The sequence below is a fragment of the Carcharodon carcharias genome, chromosome 5 (assembly GCF_017639515.1).
Source record: "Carcharodon carcharias isolate sCarCar2 chromosome 5, sCarCar2.pri, whole genome shotgun sequence".
Classification (NCBI taxonomy): Eukaryota; Metazoa; Chordata; class Chondrichthyes; order Lamniformes; family Lamnidae; genus Carcharodon; species Carcharodon carcharias.
The window spans coordinates 35,183,778-35,205,230 of record NC_054471.1 but is presented as its reverse complement, the minus strand read 5'-3'; the positions used below and the strand labels follow the sequence as shown (position 1 = coordinate 35,205,230).

The window sequence follows — 21,453 nt, the reverse complement described above, 5'->3', positions numbered from 1 at the left end:
AGAAATTAATCTTCATCATGTTTAAGACTAAAGCTTGTCTGCTGGATTATTTTTAAATTGAACCACTTTTAATTAAAAGTGAATTACACACATGCACAGAAAATTCTTAGTCATAGAGGCCTATAGCACAGAAAAAGCCCTTCGGCCCATCGAGTCTGTGCCAGTCAAACAAGTACCTAACTATTCTAATCCCATTTTCCAGCGCTAGGTCCATAGCCTTGTATGCCATGGCATCGCAAGTACACATCCAAATGCTCCTTAAATGTTATGAAGATTTGTGCCTCTACCAACCTTTCAGGCAGTAAATTCCAGATTACCAACACCCCCTGGGTGAAAAAATTCTTCCTCACATCCCCTCTAAACCTCCTGCCTCTTACCTTAAATCTAAGCCCCCTGGTTATTGAGCCCTCCACCAAGGGGAAATGTTCCTTCCTGTCTACCCTACCTACGTCCCTCATGATTTTATACACCTCAATCATCTCTCCCCTCAATCTCCACTGCTCCAAGGAAAATAACCCCAGTCTATCCAATCCCTCCTCATAACTAAAACTCTCCAGCCCAGGCAATATCCTGGTAAATCTCCTCTGCACTTTCTCTAGTGCAATCACATCCTTCCTATAATGCGGATTCCAGAACTGCATGCAATACTCTAGCTGTGGCCTAACCAGCATTTTAGACAATTCCAACATAACCTCCCTGCTCTTATATTCTATGCCTCGACTAGTAATGGCAAGTATCCCATATGCCTTCTTAACCACCTTATCTACCTGTCCCGCTACCTTAAAGAACCGGTGGACATGCACATCAAGGTTCCTCTTATCCTAGTTACTTCTCAGGGTCCTACCATTCATTGTGTATTCCTGTGCCTTGTTTGTCCTGCTCCAGTGCATCACCTCACACTTATCCAGATTAAATTCCATTTCCATTGATCAGCCCATCTGACCAGCCCGTCTATATCCTCCTGTAATCTAAGGCTCTCCTCCTATTTACCACCCCACCAATTTTCAAGTCATCCGCGAACTTACTGATCAACCTTCCTACAATCAAGTCTAAATCGTTTATATATGCCACAAACAGCAAGGGACCCAACACTGATGCCTGTGGAACCCCACTGGATACAGGCATCCAGTCACAAAAACATCTCTTGACCATCACTCTCTACTTTCTGCCACTCAGCCAATTCTGGATTCAATTTGCCAAACTGCCTTGGATCCTATGGGCTCTTGCCTTCATTATCAGTCTCTCATGTGGGACCTTATCAAAAGCCTTACTGAAATCCAAGCAGACTATGTCAAATGCATTGCTCTCATCTACACACCTGGTCACCTCTTTAAAAAATTCAATCAAATTGGTCAGGCGTGACCTCACCTTAACAAAACCATGCTGACTGTTCTTGATTAATCCCTGCCTCCCCTCCAAGCGTAGATTAATTCTGTCCCTCAGAATTGCTTCCAATAGTTTCCCCACCACTTAGCTCACAGACCACTTTAACGAAACACCTTTTATGTGGTTGTGACACCGTATACAAATCATGTGAACCCCTGGATTAGATTCCAGTCAGTAATCATTCCCTGGTATCCATTATTCTATAGTTAAATATCTAAATCCCTCAATTAGATTCCAGTCTGTAATCACTCCCAGGGATCCATTATTCTATATATAAACCATCTGAACCCCTAAATTAGATTCCAGTCTGTAATCACTCCCTGGTATCCATTATTCTATATATAAACCAGCTGAACCTCTTGATTAGATTTCAGTCTGTAACCACTCTAGGTACCCATTATTCAATATATAAACCATCTGAACTCCTCGATTAGATTCCTGTCTGTAATCACTCCCAGATATTACTTGGGCTGAACGCAGCTTGAAAACCCAATCAGCAATGTCCATATTTTAACTTTAAAACTCACACACACTTTCCCCAATCACTGCTGAAATAAAGAGATGAGGATGAACATGTTTAAATGTGGGGGGATATTGAGATGCCCCTGAGCAGAGCTCTGCTCTGGACTCCACTGGGTGAAGGAGACCGTTTGCAGCATCTTCAACGCGAGCAACTGGGTTAAATAAATATCCTCCAGCTGATTCCTGCCGCCACAGCCCCTTGCTCTTCCGAGCTAAGGACAAACTCACAGTTCACTGTTGTCAGCAGCATCTTCCCTCGCCTGGAGACCAATAGAAGCACTTCCGGGTTGCAGCCCAGAACTACTTCCGGGGCACGAAGGAGGCAACGGGTTTTTTTTAAATTTAGTTTTTTAAAATCTCATTTCTGTGCATTGTCTGCCAAGAGCATTGATAATGATAGATTTTAAATTATTTTTATTAATAATTATTAATTGACCAGACTTTCAAAGTTAATTAAAAAGCTGAAAACACTCATTGGGGATCTGGCAGCATCTGTGGAGAAGTAGTTCTGATGGAGAGTTAAGTTGGACCTGAAGCCTTAACTCTGTTTCTCTCTCCACTAATGCTCCCAGACCTGCTGGGTTTTTCCAGTATTTTCAAATTTCCATTATCCCTGCAGTGTATTTTGCTCTTTTTTTCGCATTACACTTCAGAAATACCAACTCTTCACTTGGTGTAAGGCACCTTGAGATGCCTGGTGGCCGCAAAAGGCACCATATAAAATTAGAGTGTCCATGCGCTTACATTGTTTTGGACAGTCCCTCGATGAGGATGTGACCCCAAACAAACAATGGCCCTGAGTTCGGTTGGCATTGACGCTGCATGTGAAGATTTCTGCAATTTTTTTTTCCATCCGGGACCTCCGATTTCGGCTGAAGCATCAATGGGTCAGTGCTGACAGACACCCATGGGCGAAGACTGTCGAGCACAAGAAAAGACAGACAATGCGACAACAGGCCCGCTTCTCATGATATTAGCTGCCATATTCGGGTAAGTTTTTGGAAGTTTTGATTCTTTCAGTGGGCTAGCAAGTGGATGAGGAGGCGGGTGAATGAGTGTGGGTGAGTAAGTCGTCAGATGGCGGGTGTAGTCAGGTCAGCTGGTGGGGGGGGCGATTGGGTTAGGGGATAATTGGGTGGGGGGCTACTCAGGTCATATCGGGGGGAGTAATTGGGTATGAGAGGTTGCATCGGGTGGTAGCCAATGGGGGGAGTAGTTGGGTCGGGTGTATAGTCAGGTAAAGTCGAAGGTAGTCGACTGACCATAAGACATAGAAGCAGAAGTAGGCCATTCAGCCGATCGAGTCTGCTCCGCCATTCGATAAGATCACGGTTAATCTGATAATCCTCAACTCCTCTTTCTTGCCCTTTGCCCATAACCCTTGATTCCCTTACTGATTAAAACTCTGTCTCTGTCTGCCTTGAATATACTTAACAACCCAGCTTCTACAGCCCTGTAGTGTAAAGAATTCCACAGAGTGGGGATGGTTGGATCAGGGGGCTCTCATGTCTGCTTGGGGTACAGTTGGTTCGGGTTGGAGGTTGATCAGGGTGGGAGGTGTTGATTGGTTTGGGGGGGCGGGTGGGGGGGTTTGATTGTGGCGCTCAGTTCATTTATGTTGGCTAATCACTAAGATTGGGAATTAACCAGTATAACATTTTTTAGGTAAGTATGCAGGAATGTCCCGTGTGTCTGACCCAAGTTTCAGTCACTGAGTACAGTGCCGGAGACTTTCGCAGAAGGCCCTGAACCACAGAAATCAGCCCATCAGAATTTCAAACTGCACATGTGTCATGCACCCCCACCCTAGGTGTGTGTGGGGTGGGGGTGGGTTCCTGAAGACATTTTCCAACTTACGACCAATTCCCAATGATATGGATACCAGAAGATTTGGGTCAATGTTCCTGGTTCATGAAATTTGTTCTCGGCTGCATGCCCTAACTATTGTTATGGTATGGCAGATGATGTGTGCCAGGCGGACCAAATACATAAGGGAAACTTGGCCACACTATCACAATGCTTTTGCAATTTGTATTTATTACAAGAAGATGTGTGCACTGATTTCCATTAAGACCTTTAGAGATTTTTAAAATTGAATTAAAATACTTATTAACAAAATAAAAGATTTCAAGCAGATACATAAGACTACAATTATTAATACTATAACAAATCCTAATTAACCTGACTCCTAGTTACACACACCGTTAAGGTAACAGTCCAAAATAGATTTTAGAGTTTTTAAAAAAGCAGCAAGTTTACACAGTACCCACCTGACAGTGGAATTCCAAATGGTTTTCTCCAAATTCAGTTACTGGACACAACAGAATTATGCACAAATGGCTGGAGGCTTCTTCAAGGGTGTTCCACACACTCCTGTTAGATCTTACTTGGCCTTTCATTCTCCCTTATATATGTTTCCCTCTCTTTAATATGTAAATTCCATTCTTCCATAGGTCTTTGGAACTGTACCTTTCCCGTAATATAAAAACTTCCATGTTGCCAATATTGTCAGGAAGCTTTGGGGGAAAATAAAAACGCTACTTTTAAAAAATTAATTGACGGGATATGGGCTTCACTAGCTGTGCCAGCATTTATTGTCCATTTCTAGTTGTTCTTGAGAAGATGGTGGTGAGCTGCTTTCTTGAACCGCTGCAGTCCATGTCCACAGTGCTGTTAGGAAGGGAGTTCCAGGACTTTGACCCAGCAACAATGAAGGAACGGCAATATATTTGCTAGTCAGGACGGTGAGTGACTTGGAGGGGAACTTCCAGGTGATGGTGTTCCCATCTATCTGCTGCCCTTCTCCTTCTAGATGGTAGTGCTTGTGGGTTTGGAAGGTGCTGTCCAAGGAGACTTGCTGAATTCCTGCAGTGCATCTTGTAAATGGTACACACTGCTGCTACTGTGCGTCTGTGGTGGAGGAGGCGAATGTTTGTGGATGTGATGCCAGTCAAGTGGGCTGCTTTGTTCTGGACGGTATCAAGCTTCTTGAGTGTTGTGGGAGTTGCACTCAGGCAAGTGGGGAGTATTTCTTCATACTCCTGACTTGTGCCTTGAAGATGGTGGACAAGCTTTGGGAGTCAGGAGGTGGGTTACTTATCACATGATTCCTAACCTCTGACCAGTTCTTGTAGCCACAGTATTTATATGGCTAGTCCAGTTCTGTTTCTGGTCAATGGTAAATCCCAGGATGTTAATAGTGGGGGATTGAATGTTGGTAATGCTATTGAATGTCAAGAGGCGATGGCTAGATTCCCTCTTGCTGGAGATGGTCATTGCCTGACACTTAAACAGCGCAAATGTTACTTGCCACTTGTCTGCCCAAGCCTGGATATTGTCCAGGTCTTGCCGAATTTGGACATGGCCTGCTTCAGTTTCTGAGGACTTATCAATGGTGCTGAACATTGTGTAATCATCAGCGAACATCCCCACTTCTGACCTTATGATGGAAGGAAGATCATTGATGCAGCAGCTGAAGATGTTTGAGCCGAGGACACTACCCTGGGCAACTCCTGCAATGATGCCCTGGAGCTGAGATAGCTGACCTCCCACAACCACATCTTTATTCCTTTCTGCTGGGTATGACTCCAACCGGCAGAGAGCATTCCCCCAATTCCCATTGACTCCAGTTTTGCTAGGGCTCCTTGATGTCACACTCGGTCAAATGCTGCTTTAATGTCAAGGGCAGTCACTCTCACCTCACCTTGGGAGTTCAGCTCTTTTGTCCATGTTTGAACCAAAGTTGTAATGAGGTCAGGAGCTGAGTGGCCCTGACGGAACCCAAACTGGGCATCAGTGAGCAGGTTATTGCTAAGCAAGTGATGCTTGATAGCACTGTGTGACCCATTCCATTACTTTACTGATGATTGAGAGTAAACTGATGGACCGATAATTGGCCAAGTTGGATTTGTCCTGTTTTTTGTGCACAGCACATACCTGGGCAATTTTCCACATAACCAGGTAGATGAAAGTGTTGCAGCTGCACTGGAACAGCTTGGCTCGGGGCATGGCAAGGTTTGGAGCACAATTGCCAAAATATTGTCAGGGCCCATAGCCTTTGCAGTATTCAGTGTCTTCAGCCATTTCTTGATATCAGTGCAGTGAATCAAATTGGCTGAAGACTGGCATTTGTGATGCTGGGGACCTCCGGAGGAGGCCAAGATGGATCATCCACTTGGCACTTCTGGATGAAGATTGTAGGAAAAGCCTTATCTTTTGCACTGATGTGCTTGGCTCCCCTATCATTGAGGATGGGGATATTTGTGGAGCTTCCTCTTCCAGTGAGTTGTTTAATTATCCACCAACATTCATGACTGGATGTGGCAGGACTGCAGAGCTTAGATCTGATCCGTTGGTTGTGGGATTGCTTATCCCTGTCTATCACTTGCTGCTTATGCTTTTGGCATGCAAGTATTGCTGTGTTATAGCTTCACCAGGTTGACACCTCATTTTTGGGTGTGTTTGGTGCTGCTCCTGGCATGCCCTGCTGCACTCTTCATTGAACCAGGGTTGATCCCCTGGCTTAATGGTAATAGGTAATGGTAGAGTGGAGGGTATGCCAGGCCGAGGTTACAGATTGTGTTTGAGTACAATTCTGCTTCTGCTGATGGTCCACAGCACCTCGATGCCCAGTCTTGAGCTGCTAGATCTAACCCATTTTTTAAAAAATTCATTCATGGGATGTGGGCATCGCTAGCTAGGTCAGCATTTATTGTCTATCCCAAATTGCACCAAATTGAGAGTCAACCACATTTAGTCATAGTCATAGAGGTCTACAGCACAGAAAAAGGCCCTTTGGCCCATCGAGCCTGCACCAGTCAAACAAGTACCTAACTATTCTAATCCCATTTTCCAGCACGAGGCCCATAGTCTTATATGCCATGGCATCGCTAGTGAATATCCAAATGCTCCTTAAATGTTATGAGGGTTTCTGCCTCTACCACCCTTTTAGGCAGTGAGTTCCAGATTCCTGGGTGAAAAAATTCTTCCTCACATCCCCTCTAAACCTCCTGCCCCTTACCTTAGATCGATGCCCCCTGGTTATTGATCCTTCCGCTAAGGGGAAATGTTCCTTCCTGTCTACCCTATCAATGCCCCTCATAATTTTATACACCTCAGTCATGTCCCTGCTCAATCTCCATTGCTCCAAGGAAAATAACCCCAGTCTATCCAATCTCTCCTCATAACTAAAACTTTCCAGCCCAGGCAACATCCTGGTAAATCTCCTCTGCACTTTCTAGTGCAATCACATCCTTCCTATAATGTGGATTCCAGAACTGCACACATATTCTAGCTGTGGCCTAACCAGCGTTTTAGACAGTTTCATCATAACCTCCCTGCTCTTATATTCTATGCCTCAGCTAATAAAGGCAAGTATCCCAAACGCCTTCTTAACCACCTTATCTACCTGTCCTGCTACCTTAAGGAACCGGTGGACATGCACACCAAGGTCTCTCTGATCCTAGGTACTTCCCAGGGTCCTACCATTCATCATGTAATCCCGTGCCTTGTTTGTCCTGCCCAAGTGCATTACCTCACGCTTATCCAGATTAAATTCCATTTGCCATTGATCAGCCCGTCTATATCCTCCAGTAATCTAAGGCTATCCTCCTCACTATTTACCACCCCACCAATTTTCGTGTCATCGGCAAACTTACTGATCACCCCTCCCACATTCAAGTCTAAATCGTTTATATATGCCACAAACAGCAAATCACCAACACTGATCGCTGTGGAACCCCACTGGACACAGGTATCCAGTCACAAAAACACCTCTCAACCATCACCCTCTGCTTCCTGCCATTCAGCCAATTCTGGATCCAATTTCCCAAATTGCCTTGGATCCCATGGGTTCTTACCTTCGTTATCAGTCTCCCATGCGGGACCTTATCAAATGCCTTGCTGAAATCCAAGTAGCCTACGTCAAATGCATTGCCCTCATCTACACACCTGGTCACCTCTTCGAAAAATTCAATCAAATTGGTCGGATATGACCTCCCCTTAATAAAACCATGCTGACTGTCCTTGATTAATCCCTTCCTCTTCAAGTGTAGATTATTTCTGTCCCTTAGAATTGCTTCCAATAGTTTCCCCACCACTGAGGTTAGACTGACTGGCCTGTAGTTCTCTGGTTTATCCCTTCCTCCCTTCTTGAATAACGGTACCACATTGGCTGTTCTCCAGTCTTCTGGCACCTCTTCTGTGGTCAGAGAGGTATTGAAAATTATTGCCAGCGCCCCTGCTATCTCCTCCCTTGCCTCACTCAACAGCCTGGGATACATTTCATCTGGGCCTGGAGATTTATCTACTTTGAAGCCTGCCAGACCACTTAAAACCTCCTACCTTTCTATGCTGATTTATTCAATTATATCACAGTCCTTCTGCCTGATTTCCATATCCACATCGTCCCTCTCACTTGTGAACACCGACACAAACTATTAATTTGGAACCCTACCTATGTCTTCTGGCTCCACGCACAAATTACCACTAATTACTCTTTCCCTCGTTATCCTCTTACTTTTAATGTACTTGTAAAATAACTTTGAATTTTCCTTTATTTTACCTGTCAATGTTTTTTCATGCCCCTTTTTTGCACCCCTAATTTCTTTTTTAAGTTCCCCCCCCTACACATTCTATACTCCTCCAGGGCTTCTGCTGTAAGCCTCCCTTTTTCTCTTTATCCAATCCTGTATATCCCTCGACATACAGGGTTCCCTGGATTTGTTGGTCTCACCCTTTATCTTTACTGGAATATGTTGGCCCTGTACTCTCCCTGTTTCCTTCTTGAATGAGCCCCGTTGCTCTGACGCAGGCTTACCTAAAAGTAGCTTCTCCCAGTCCGCTCTGGCCAAATCATATCTGATCTTATTAAAATCGGCCTTCCCCCAATTTGGAACTCTGATTTCTGGCTCATCCTTGTCCTTTTCCATAACAACCTTGAATCTAACAGAGCTATGATCACTATCTGCAAAACGCTCTCCCGCTGATACCTCTACCACTTGCCCGGCTTCATTCCCTAAAGTTAGTGCCAGGACCGCCCCCTCGCTTGTAGGACCTTCTACGTACTGACTTAAAAAGCTCTCCTGGATGCATTTTAAGAATTCCGCTCCCTCTAAGCCTATCACACCATGACTAACCCAGTTAATATTGGGGCAGTTGAAATCCCCTACTATAACTGCCCTGTTATTTTTACACTTCTCTGAAATTTGCCTACATATCTGCTCTTCTATTTCTCGCTGACTGTTTCAGGGTCTATAGTACACTCCCAGCAATGTGATTGCTCCTTTTTTGTTTTTCAGTTCTACCCATATGGCTTCATTTGAGGAGCCTTCTAAGATGTCATCCCTTCTTCCTGCTGTATTTGATTCCTTGATCAATATTGCAATACCCCCTCCTCTCTTACCTCCTTCCCTGTCTCGCTTGAAGAACCTATATCCTGGAATATTGAGCTGCCAATTCTACCCCTCTCTCAACCATGTCTCTGTGACAGCATTACATCACACTTCCATGTGTTAATTCGTTCCCTCAACTCATCTGTCTTATTCGTCAGACTCCTTGCTTTAAAATAAATACCATCCAACTTTGCCAAACTCCCTTGTGCCTTAACTGGCCTATAATTTCTATGCCTTCCAGATTCACTGTGCATCTCCCCTTGTTGAACCTCCTCTCAGGATCCCAATTCCCCTGTCAAGTTAGTTTAAACCCTCCCCAACAGCACTAGCAAACCCCCCGCAAGGATGTTGGTCCATTCCAGTTTAGGTGCAGCCCGTCCACCTTGTACAGGTCCCACTGCCCCCTGAAATGGTTCCAATGTCCCAGATATCTAAAGCCCTCCCTCCTGCACCATCTATTCAGCCATGCATTCATCTGGACTAACCTCCTATTTCTATACTCACTAGCACTGGAAGTAATCCAGAGATTACTACCTTTTGAGTCCTGTTTTTTAATCTGTTTCCTAGCTCCCTAAATTCTGCTTGCAGGACCTCATCCCTCTACCTATATCGTTGGTACCAATATGTACCATGATCTCTGTTTGCCTTCCCCCTTTAGAATGCCCTGCAGCCCTTCAATGATATCCTTGATCCTGGCACCAGGGAGGCAACATACCATCCTGGAGTCATGTCCACAGCCGCAGAAATGCCTGTCTGTTCCCCTCACTATCGTTTCTGAGAGTCTGGAGTCACACATAGACCATCATTAGACTTTTAATTCCAGATTTTATTGAATTCAAATTCCACCATCTGCCGTGGTGGGATTCGAACCCGTGTCCCCAGAGCATTACCCTGGGTCTCTGAATTACTAGTCCAGTGACAATATCACTACGCCATTGCCTTCCCATTTAGCGCGATGGAGGGTGTCTTCAATATGGGACTTCATCTCCACAACGACCATGCAGTGGTCATTCATACTGATACTGTCATGGACAGATGCACCTGCGGCAGGCAGGTTGGTGAGGATGAGGTCAAGTATGGTTTTTCCCTTTTGTTGGTTCCCTCACCACCTGCTTCAGACCCAGCCTAGCAGCTATGTCCTTAAGGATTCGTCCAGCTCGGTCAGTAGTGGTGCTACCAAGCCACTCTTGGTGATGGACATTGAATTCCCCCACCCAGAGTACATTCTGCACCCTTGCCACCCTCAGTGCTTCCTCTAAGTGGTATTCAACATGGAGGAGCGTTGATTCATCAGCTGAGGAGGTTTCCTTGCCCACGTTTGACCTGATGTCAGGAGACTTCATGGAGTCCGGAGTCAATGTTGAGGACTCCCAGGGCAACTCCCTCCCGAATGTATACCACTGTGCCACCACCTCTGCTGGGCATGTCCTGCCGGTGGGACAGGACATACCCAGGAATGGTGATGGTGGTGTCAGGGACATTATCTGTAAGATGTGATTCCATGAGGTTGAATATCTCAGGCTGTTGTTTGACTAGTCTGTGAGACAGCTCTCCCAATTTTGGCATTAAATGTTAGTAAGGAGGACTTTGCAGGGTCAACTGGGCTGAGTTTGCCATTGTTGTTTCCGGTGCCTGGGTCGATGCCGGGTGGTCCGTCCAATTTCATTTCTTTTTTGTGACTTTGTAGCAGTTTTGATACAACGGAGTGGCTTAACCACATTGCCACTGCACAGTCACTCCACAAGTGGTCTGGAGTCACATGACGACAGATTTCCTTTCCTAAAGGGCATTAGTGAACCAGATGGGTTTTTATAACAATCGACAATGGTCATTATCAGACATTTAATTCCAGATTTTCATTGAAATCAAATTCTATCATCTGCTGTTTGGGATTTGGGTCCCCAAAGGATTTACCCTGGGCCTCTGGATTACTAGTCCATTGTCAATACTACAACGCCATCACCTCCGCTCCTTAGCCTTACTTATCCGGCTAGTTATAAACAGGCTAACACCCTTTTGAAATTGAAACAATCCCTTCGCTTATCTAAAAATGCAAATTCCCTTCACACCTTATATGCTAAACCAGCATCCATGTTTATGCATTAGCATTTCAAGTACATTTCTACACCTAGCTTCTTTTCATGATTTCAAGCTTGCAGTCTACCTGACTCCAAATGTAATCAAATCACACAGACAGAACCATCTACACTCACACCCATAAACCTACTTTACAACAAACCAGAAAAATGTTATGAAAATTATTACACTTTCATAACACTATTAATGGCAATGCAGGTCCAAATCAGCACCATATGATCCCAAGCTGCCCTGTGATTAGTCAATAAGGTGGCCAGGGTTGTGAAGCAGCCTGGCAGGGCATATTCCAGTTGGTGGGAGGAATGTCAATTTCCTGTTTTCAAGCAAGAGAAGGGGTGAACACACTGAAACAATTTAATTTTTGCAGGGATCGCTCTCTGAGGTCATAGTGTACATGCATAATCCTTGCCCCTTCAAGGAAATCCTCTCTTTCCAACATGACAATGTCTACCCTAATCAGTACTGCCATCCCAACTCCCTTTTTCCCTTAGTGAGTATTCATCACTTTGTGCATTTGCACCCATACATTCTCAACCTGTTCCTCCATAGTCCTTAGTCTAGTCCTATCTAAGATGGTATACCTTCCTTCTCTAGTACATCTAACACTTTCACTTTATGCACCTTATTCCTCTTTTCTACTTGGATATGCTCGTGCCCACCCCTCTGCCAATTCAGCTCAAACTCTCTCCAGCCACACAAGTGAACCACCCCACGACAAAACTGATCCCAATTCTGCTGAGGTGCAACCCGTCCCTTTTAAATAGAAGCCTCCTGCCCCAGAACTGGTCCTAATACCCCAGGAATCTGAAGCCACGCTTCAAACTACACATTTACCCTCCCTATCTTCCTATTTCTACTCGTGCAGTAGTGTGTAATGAGAGTAATTGAGGGATTACTACCTTTGAGGTTCTACTTTTTAGCTTCCTCCCTAGCTTCTGAAAATCAGGCCCAACTCCTGCCCACTATGTTGTTGGTACCAATGTGTACCACAACTTCTAGCTCACATCCCTCCCCCTGCAGAATATTCTGCACCCTCTCTGTGAAGTCCTTTAGTCTGGCACCAGGGAGGTGACTCACAAAGACAGTTACCTGCCTGTCCTCCTGACAATGCAATCTCCTATGCATCTCTACTCTTTGCTGTTCCCTCCTATGCAGCTCCTTGCCCAAGGCCTGAACTGCATTCCTTTAAGGTGTCATCACTCCGAGCAGTCTCTGCTGCTGAGTACTAGTTTGAGAGCATCATAAACACCCCAAAGTTTCCTGCACCTCCTGCCTCTTCCTACACTTCTGAATAGCTACCCATTTACTATTCAGAGTTCACACTGCCTGTGGGGTGACCACCTTCAGGTTTAATCTAGGAAACTTTCATTCTTCCTGAAACTTTCACCCTTGGGGGAAAGCTCCTCGTTGTTTGGAGTCATACCTAGCACAAAGCAAGATGGTTGTGCTTGTTGGAGGTCAGTCATCTCAGCTGCAGGACATCACTGCAGAAGTTCCTCAGGGTAGTGTCCTCGGCCCAACCATCTTCAGCTGCTTCATCAATGACCTTCCTTCCATCATATGGTCAGAAGTGGGGATGCCTGCTGATGATTGCACAATGTTCAGCACCATTCACGACTCCTCAGATACTGAAACAAGCCATGTCCAAATGCAGGAAGACCTGGACAATATACTGGCTTGGGGTGACAAGTAACATTCGTGCCACACAAGTGTCAGGCAATGACCATCTCCAACAAGAGAGAATCCAACCATTGCCCTTTGATGTTCAATGGCATTACTATCACTGAATCCCCCACTATTAACGTCCTGGGGTTTACCATTGACCAGAAACTGAACTGGACTAGCCATATAAATACTGTGGCTACAAGTGCTGATCAGAGGCTAGGAATCCTGTGACGAATAACTCACCTTCTGACTCCTCAAAGCCAGTCCATCGTCTACAAGGCACAAGTCAGGAGTGTGATGGAATATTCCCCACTAGCCTGGATGGGTGCAGCTCCCAAAACACTCAGGAAGCTTGACACCATCCAGAACAAAGCAGCCTGGTTGATTGGCACCACATCCACAAACATTCACTTCCTCCACCACCGATGCACAGTAGCAGCAGTGTGTACCATCTACAAAATGCACTGCAGGAATTCAGCAAGATTCCTTCGAAACCACCTTCCAAACCCACGACACTACCACCTAGAAGGACAAGGGCAGCAGATAGATGGGAACACCACCATGTGGAAGTTCCCCTCCAAGTCACTCATCATCCTGACTTGTAAATATGTTCCCATTCCTTCACTGTTGCTGGGTCAAAATCCTGGAACTCCCATCCTAACAGCATTGTAGATGTACCCACACCACAAGGACTGCAGCAATTCAAGAAGGCAGCTCATCACCACCTTCTCTAGGGCAACTAGGAATGGGCAATAAATGCTGGCCCAGCCAGCAAAGCCCACATCCTGTTAATGAATAAAAAAATGTTGTTCCAGCGTGACTCCAATTGCCCCATAAGTTCAGACATCCTGAGCTCAAACAGCTGGAGAGACTTCTGACACACGTGGCTCCTCCAGGATGCATGTAGTATAGGCATTCTATCCGTCTCGGCAGATGATGGACTGCGCCTGGGGCTTATGTCACATCTGTTGTGGCTGTAGAAGGCAAATCATGAGAGGCAGTCCCTTCTGCAGCTGGCACAGATGAATAGTGTTGGCCCATGGCCAACAGATGTTCTGTCCTTCCAGTGGGCTCTCTTTTCTGTTATCTGATCATTTCTTTTATCTTCTGCTTTTTGCACACCCTTCCTGACTGCTTGTCTCTAGGCACTCCGGTCAGCGGCAAGGACTGCCCATGCACTGACTCTTGTCCCAGTCAGCTTGAGGTCTCACTTATAGATGTCCATGTATCGCAAACATGGGTGACCTGATGGTCTTGTGCTGATAGCAAGCCCGCCTTAGAGCATGTCCTTGGGGATGCGGCCATCATCCATTCGGCTCATGTGACCCAGCCGTTGGAGCCGCTGCTAGCTCTAAAGGGCAAACATGCTGGGGATCCCTGTACACTGATGAACTTCTGTATTCAGCACTCTGTCCTGCCAGGAGAGGCCCAATATTAATCTGAGGCAATGGAGGTGGAAGCTGTTCAGCCCCTTTTATTGGCTTGTATAAGTTGTCATCGCTTCACTGCTGTAAAGAAGGCTGCTGAGAACACAAGCCTGGTACACAGGGAGCTTTGTATTTTCAGTTAGCTTGCTGATGGTCCACACTCAACACCACAACTTTGACCCAGGACAGATGAAGTGTCCTGAAGTTCCCAGAAGTTGCAAGAATTGCAAGCAACAGATTTCACCTGCCCATCTGTGATCTGAAAAATCTCTCTTCCCTCTGTTGGAACCGATGTAGGTTGTTTAAATTAATTTAATGATAGCCTCTAGACCTCTTCTGTGCTAATCCTCTTCTTATTAATTCACTTACTGTTATATTTACCTTGCTAGTGCTGAAAATATTTTGCTTTTTTTAACCTGGCTCCCTGACGCTGGCACTCCACTCCGCTGCCCTTTCTCTGAACTCCTTCAGCTATGCGCTCCTCACATCCGTGTTCACCCATCACCCACCTGCTGATTCTTGGGGTTTTTTTTTGTCGATTTGTCCTCACAGCGCTCTCTCCCACTGACTGTCACTTACTCCCAGCTCTCTCTCTCTACCTGCCACCCGCTAACTCCCACAGATTCTCTATCTCTCTCTCTCTGTTTCCCACTGACTGTCTCCTGCTGAATCCCACAGACTCGCTTTCTGTCTGTCTCCCACTGACTCCCGCAGACTTGATCTCTCTCTCTCCGTGTCTCCCCGCTTTTAGTTTTGGGCCTCTGGCATTGTTTTCCCTCAGGCTCAATCTCTCTGACTCCTACTGACTACATTAGGCTTGTGCTCTCTGTCTTTGAGGAAAAGGAGAGACTGAGAAACATGAGAGACAAAGAAAAAGAGACAGGCTGAACATAATTTTACTTTTATCGCCAGATAAAAATTGGATAACAGCATTCCAGTAGCCCATTTTGCAACTCTCTCAATTTTCCTTTCCAATCAGTAGCTCATGGCTGTGAAATGCTTTGGGACATCTTGAAGATATGAAAGGTGCAATATGAATGTAAGTTTTGTCTTACTCTTCCTGATTCATATTATTCGGTGTTTTTTATAAATAGTAGAAATGGCAACTGAACACCTACTTTGAATGAACAAAAAATAAATATTAGAACTAGTGCAATCTAACTAATGAGCCATTTGTCAAAAATGTAAACTTCAGTTCTGATTTGAGGTTAGAGACCACAGAAGGCCTATCCAACCTATGATGCGATGATGTATTACACCATCTTGCTGCATTGCCAAGGCGATGCCACAATGACTGTAAGGACATGGTCCAGAGTAAGCAAAATGTTAACCTTATTTGCTATTTTTGGTTTCAAGACGTATTTCCTCACATTTCTCAATGTTACTTTGCTTTTGCAATTCATCTGCCCAGATGCTGTCTCGAGAATAAAGAACGTCATACAGTAACCACAGAACATGTCATGACTTGCATTTTAAGAGTAAAACAAAAATCGCGGCTTAACTGACCAAAAAAACTTTACAAACGTAGTTTCATAACTCATAATTATGTATATGGTCCTAGCAACAAACCAGATTTTAAACCCTAAATGAGAAAGAAAGACTATATATATTTAATTCATTAATTTTAATTTTGCTATCAGTCAGGGAGAAATATTGAATACTAACCACAGCTGGACTTCTGGCACTCATTTCCAAAATATTGAAGTAAAGTCCAAACTTTTTTTTTTCACCTCTAGTATTTTGTAACACACTACAAAGGTTAGTATTTTGTCATGTTGTGTAAAACTAATTTGGTTGTTAAATTGAGCCTTTTTAAGATCTCAAAACTTTAAATGTGATGCCAAAATGAGCTGGAATTGTGCCGAATCCAACTATTGTATCAGGATTATGCCTCTTAGCCAAACAGCAATTCCTGCTGAACCAGCACTGGGGGAGAATTCATAGAATGACCATTATAGGAATTTCCGGGTAATTTTAAATGCCGCAAGATTTGGCTCTGTGGGGCCTGTATTTTCGCACGTACACTTCCTGTGTGACTCATGCTACTCGCAATTTTGGTGAGGGAGTTAGGAGCTTGCGCCAGATGCATACAGCATAGGCAAAACTTGACAATAGTCTGAATGTAACACTGATTTGATGCCAGTGGTGGCCCTTTCAACCTCAAAACTACAGCTTACACCCACTTTGAACCTTGCACAGTGTTCAGCGACAGGAAGGACCCCAACCAACAAAGCTATTTAAAGGGATCATCAATTACTTTCAAATTAGTTGCTGATTGATTTCTCCTGGTTGTTGCTAAAATTGTAGGAGTGATGTAGGTTTTCTACTGCTATTTATGGTTGGTGAAGTCTCCAGGGAATGGTATGGCATGTGGGGAAGGCCATGCTTCTGACTTTTTTTTTCTTTTATTCTTTCATGGGATGTGGGCAACACTGGCAAAGCCAGCATTTGTTACCCATCCCTAATTGCCTTCAAACTGAGTGGTTTGCTAGACCATTTCAGAGGGCAGTTAAGAGTCAACCACGTTGCTGTGGGTCTGGACTCACATATAGACTAGACCAGGTAAGGATGGCAGATTTCCTCCCCTAAAGGACATTAGTGAACCAGATGGCTTTTTACAACGATGGTTTGCTGGTTACCATTACTGAGACTTGCTTTTATTCCAGATTTTATTAATTGAATTTAAATTCCACCACCTGCCATGGTAGGATTTGAACACGTCCCCAGAGTATTAGCCTGGGCTTCTGGATTACTTGCCCCATGACATTACCACCATGCCACCCTCTCCCCTCAAGGGTTCTGGTCAGATCATTCACTCCCAGTCAAGGGTGCTGTAGTTACCACCCCCGCCTTGGCCTACAATGTGAGCAGAGGCGTCACAGAAGAAGACAAGTTCCTTGGCGAGGAAGGAAGAGAAGGGTGGGGGGGGCTTTGATCTTGAGGCCATATCCACCTAAGGTCTTCAGAGTGCAATTCTCCTATCTCAACCTCAATGAAAAACAGTTTATGCAATGTTTTAAGTTCTCTAAGAAAGCATTCACAGAAATCTGACACCTGCTGCAAGCAGACCTGCAACCTTGGAGCAGGGCAAGGATGGTATTGGCAATGGCTGTAAAGGTAACCATGCACTTCAATTTCTTCATGCCGGGATCCTTCTAGGATGGAGCAGGTGATATCTCTAATATCTCCCAATTTGCCCTCCACTGCTGTTTCAGGGAGGTGACTGGTGCTCTTTATGCCAGGAGAGGGGAGTACATTGCATTCTCATTGGCCAGTGAAAAGCAAGCTGAGCATACACATGGCTTCACCAGCGCAGTGGGCTTCCCCATGGTGCAGGGTGTCATTGACTGCACACAGGAGGCTTTGTGGCATCACATCTGATCGTAGAGATATACAGAAACTACAAAATGTTCCTCTCCTAAATATGTAGCTGATATGCGACCATGCTCAGCACATCATGAATCCCTGATATCCTGACAGCAGTCGTGATACCTTCGTTCTGTGCCTGTCTGCTGCGCTATTTACATGTGTATCACCATAACAAATCAGAGGGTGGCTACTGGGTGGCAAGGGCTATCTGTGACCATCTGGCTCATGACTCCAGTACACAAGCCAGATACACAGCGTCAGCGTGCATATATTCTTCTTAGACAGTCCCTCGGGATCGTGGATGACTTGTTTCCACTCCGGTTTGATGGGTTCTGAGAGGCTGATAAGTCCAAGCACAATCTGCAGACTCTGCCATATTTGAGCCAGGTGTTGCTTGAAGGGGTGGGTATGTGTGGGTCGTTTGGAGGTTTGTGCGCTCTCCCTAATGCCTTGACTTCACCTCTGTATGTTCCTGACAAAGTCTCTCAATGCCTGTTGGCACCTTCTTGAATGAGCCTTCTCCATTTTGGCCAGTCACGAGTCAGACTCTCCCATGATTCGACAGCTTTTTTTGACCTCTTCAGGGATACATTGAGGACATCCCTAAAGTGTCCTCCTCAGAGTCTCCTACCGCGTCAGAGTTCTGAGTAGAGCCGTTGTTTTAGGATTCTTGTGTCAAGCATATGGATGACATATCCTACCCAGCAGAGTGATTGGAGCATATAATGAAAGCTATGCTGCCCTGTGGTAACCTTGCTGGATTGTCACTATAAATTTAAAATCTATTTTGGACTGTTGCTTTAAAGGGGATGTGTAGTTGAGAGTCTGGCTAAGCAGGAATTTTGGAAATTGTTTTATTAAGTAACCATGTAACTGTAATCTTGTATGTGTTTTATTCTTTTATTTTGTTAATGTTTTAATTTAATTTTTAAAATCTCTAAAAGGTGTTAGTGGACTCATTACTTCTGAATTCAGTGCACAAATCTTCTCGCAATAAATACAAATTGCAAAACCGTTGTGATCGCATGGCTAAGTTTCCCTTATGGACTTGGTTAGCCTGACGAATACCACTTGCTGTATCATAACAAAATACAATCTAGAATGGCATCTCATTGTTGCAGACTACTTCTCAAAGTTCCCTTTTATCGCACATGTACAGTTTGTCCTTTCAACAACTCAGGCAGGAATTTAGCATGGTTGTTGAAGTACTGATCTCCTGCTACCTGTGCATCAGTGAGTTGTTACCTGCAGAAGAATCTTGCTTGGCAGAGTTGTCTTATACTTTCTTCCATTCAACATCTCCTCAGGGAATTTCATGTCAGCCTTGAGATATGTAGATCGGAATGACAATAAGGAAGACCCAAACCTTGAGGTTCTCTTGACCATCCAGATGTGTCTTTCTGTAAACCCATGTCCCCTTAGATAATGTGATGATGAGGTGATGATGTTGAATCCATTCTGTTCAGTGAATATAGTTCAGCTACATATTCTTTCAGGAATCCCTTGTTCAGCAGACAAAACTTACTGCTGAGATGATTGTTGTTGCTCTCAAATCTTTGGATATAAGGGAACTTTGAGTAGTAATGTGCAACTATGAGATACCATTCTTGATTGTGTGTGAATAAATCGGCTCCCACAGAATCCCACAATCTGGATGATACTTCAGTAGCTACCATCTCCTCTTTTTGCTGAGTTTTTTTGTACTTCTGGCATACAATGCATGTGCCACCATTCTTTTGATGTCTTTATAGATGCCTAACCAGTACACAGCTGATCAGGCTCTTGAGCTTACACTCCATCCCCATGTGGCCTTCAGGTAACTTCTGACGAAGTTCTTCCTGCATTGCTTTGGGTATAATTATTCTGGATCCGGCTAGCAGAACACCACTGCTCACTGGGGGAGAGAATTCCAAACATTAATGACCCCTGAGAGAAGAAATTCCTCCCCTCTGTCTTAAATAGGGGACCCCTTATTCTGAAACAGTGTCCCCTAGTTCTAGATTGGGTCAGGAATTGGACAGCCAGTGCTCCCTCTGGGAAACGTGGAAATAAAAAGGAGAGATGGAGAATGGGCGCATGAATCGATATCATTCATTCATGAGATAACAGATGTTATCTCTGATAGATCTATACTTAATATGGCTGGCTGTTCCTGCTGTATCTTGTCAAGCTATCCCTGTACCGTTTGTTGAGAAAACATATAGAAACCTTTGTCTTTGCTGGTCTCCTCTCTAATTTGACTCTGTTACAGTTGTGTTGCATTCACTAGGTGATGGACCTTAATACCTAGATCTTTTATCTCAGTTTACTACGAGACAAGCTGTAGCTTTTTGCAACTACTCAACCACAGGATACCAGGACCATCTGTTTCAGTGACGTAGAACATACAGTTAACATATTTTCCTTTGTGTGTCCCTCTGGGTTGTTGTCCAAGCTATTGAACCTCAGTTCCTCCCTTTGCCATTAGCATGATGTTGCTTGGTTTCAGAGCATCTTTCCTTGGATAACCGTTCTCTTTCAAATATTCAGGAAAAATCTTCTGGTATAGTCTGAGTGGGATGATGTTGCTCTGTGCTCCAGTTTCAATCTTCAACTTCAGATTTATGGCTTTGGGCTTATTTCTCACCCTCTTCCTGACCTGAATGGTTGAGTGAATTTATTTTCTCTGGAAACTGTCACATCCTCTTCATAAGTGCCTTTTAGAAGAAAACTATTGAATGTCAAACTGCACTTTTGTTTAAACTTCTCAAATGCCTCTACGACATCATTAGTCCCCCAATTTATCATGGGTTGGAGCTGTATGTTTATTGCTGCAGAAGTGGCCATTTAATTTTCGCACCATTCATTGTTTTTTTTCCTCTCTCACTAATCTAAGTTGATTTTTAATTCTAATTCAGCATTAAATTTGTTTAAATTTTTGTTTTATACACACAGTCATGCCATGTTATGTTTTCTGGTTCCTATAAATTAGAAATAACACTTTAGACCCAATGCTAGAGCTCCATCAAATGCATTTCTGCTCTCAATGTTGTTATGACATGGCAGATGATGTGTGCCAAGCAGTTCAAATCCACGAGGGAAACTCGATCATGTGGTCACAACTGTTTTGCAATTTGTATTTTATTTTGAGATGCATGCCCTGAATTCAGAAGTAATAAGACCACCACGACTTCAAAGGTTTTTAGAAAACTAAATTAAACATTTATTAACAAAAGAAAAGCTTTCAAGCACATACATAGATCTACAAATTACTGCTATAATGATTCCTAAAACCCCTAATTAATCTGGCTCCCAGTTACACCAATGCTAAGGCAACAGTAAAAACAAATACATTTAAACAGACCCAGGCAAAGCAACACACCTTGGACAGTCAAATTCAAAGTGAGTTTTCTCAGCTTCGGTTCCTGTAGACATCAACTTGATGCACAGAGGCTGGAGGCTTTACACACTTGTGTTAGATCTTAGAAATCCTTCTCCTCTTACACATAGCCTTCTCTCCTTTATACCTGTTTCCCTTTTTAATGCAAATTCCATTTTCCGATATGCTTTTGAATTTTTACCCCTCTCACAAAACAAATCTTTTCATAATACTAATT

The 21,453-nt window shown here is 44.2% G+C and overlaps 1 protein-coding gene and 1 long non-coding RNA gene across 2 annotated transcripts in view; one reads left to right on the top strand and one right to left on the bottom strand.

Moving 5' to 3' along the window:
• mrpl33 (mitochondrial ribosomal protein L33) overlaps positions 1-2,206 on the bottom strand; it is a 48,878-nt gene extending 46,672 nt beyond the window's left edge. Inside the window, exon 1 of the mRNA XM_041188726.1 lies at positions 2,137-2,206. Within this exon, the coding sequence (XP_041044660.1) occupies positions 2,137-2,158 (22 nt within the window). The 5' untranslated portion in view covers positions 2,159-2,206. The remainder of the gene's footprint in view (positions 1-2,136) is intronic.
• Positions 2,207-2,210: 4 nt separating this feature from the next.
• The window catches only part of LOC121278371, a 63,782-nt gene continuing 44,539 nt past the window's right edge, over positions 2,211-21,453 (top strand). The window contains exon 1 of the long non-coding RNA XR_005943121.1: positions 2,211-2,898. This is a non-coding gene — a long non-coding RNA (uncharacterized LOC121278371). The remainder of the gene's footprint in view (positions 2,899-21,453) is intronic.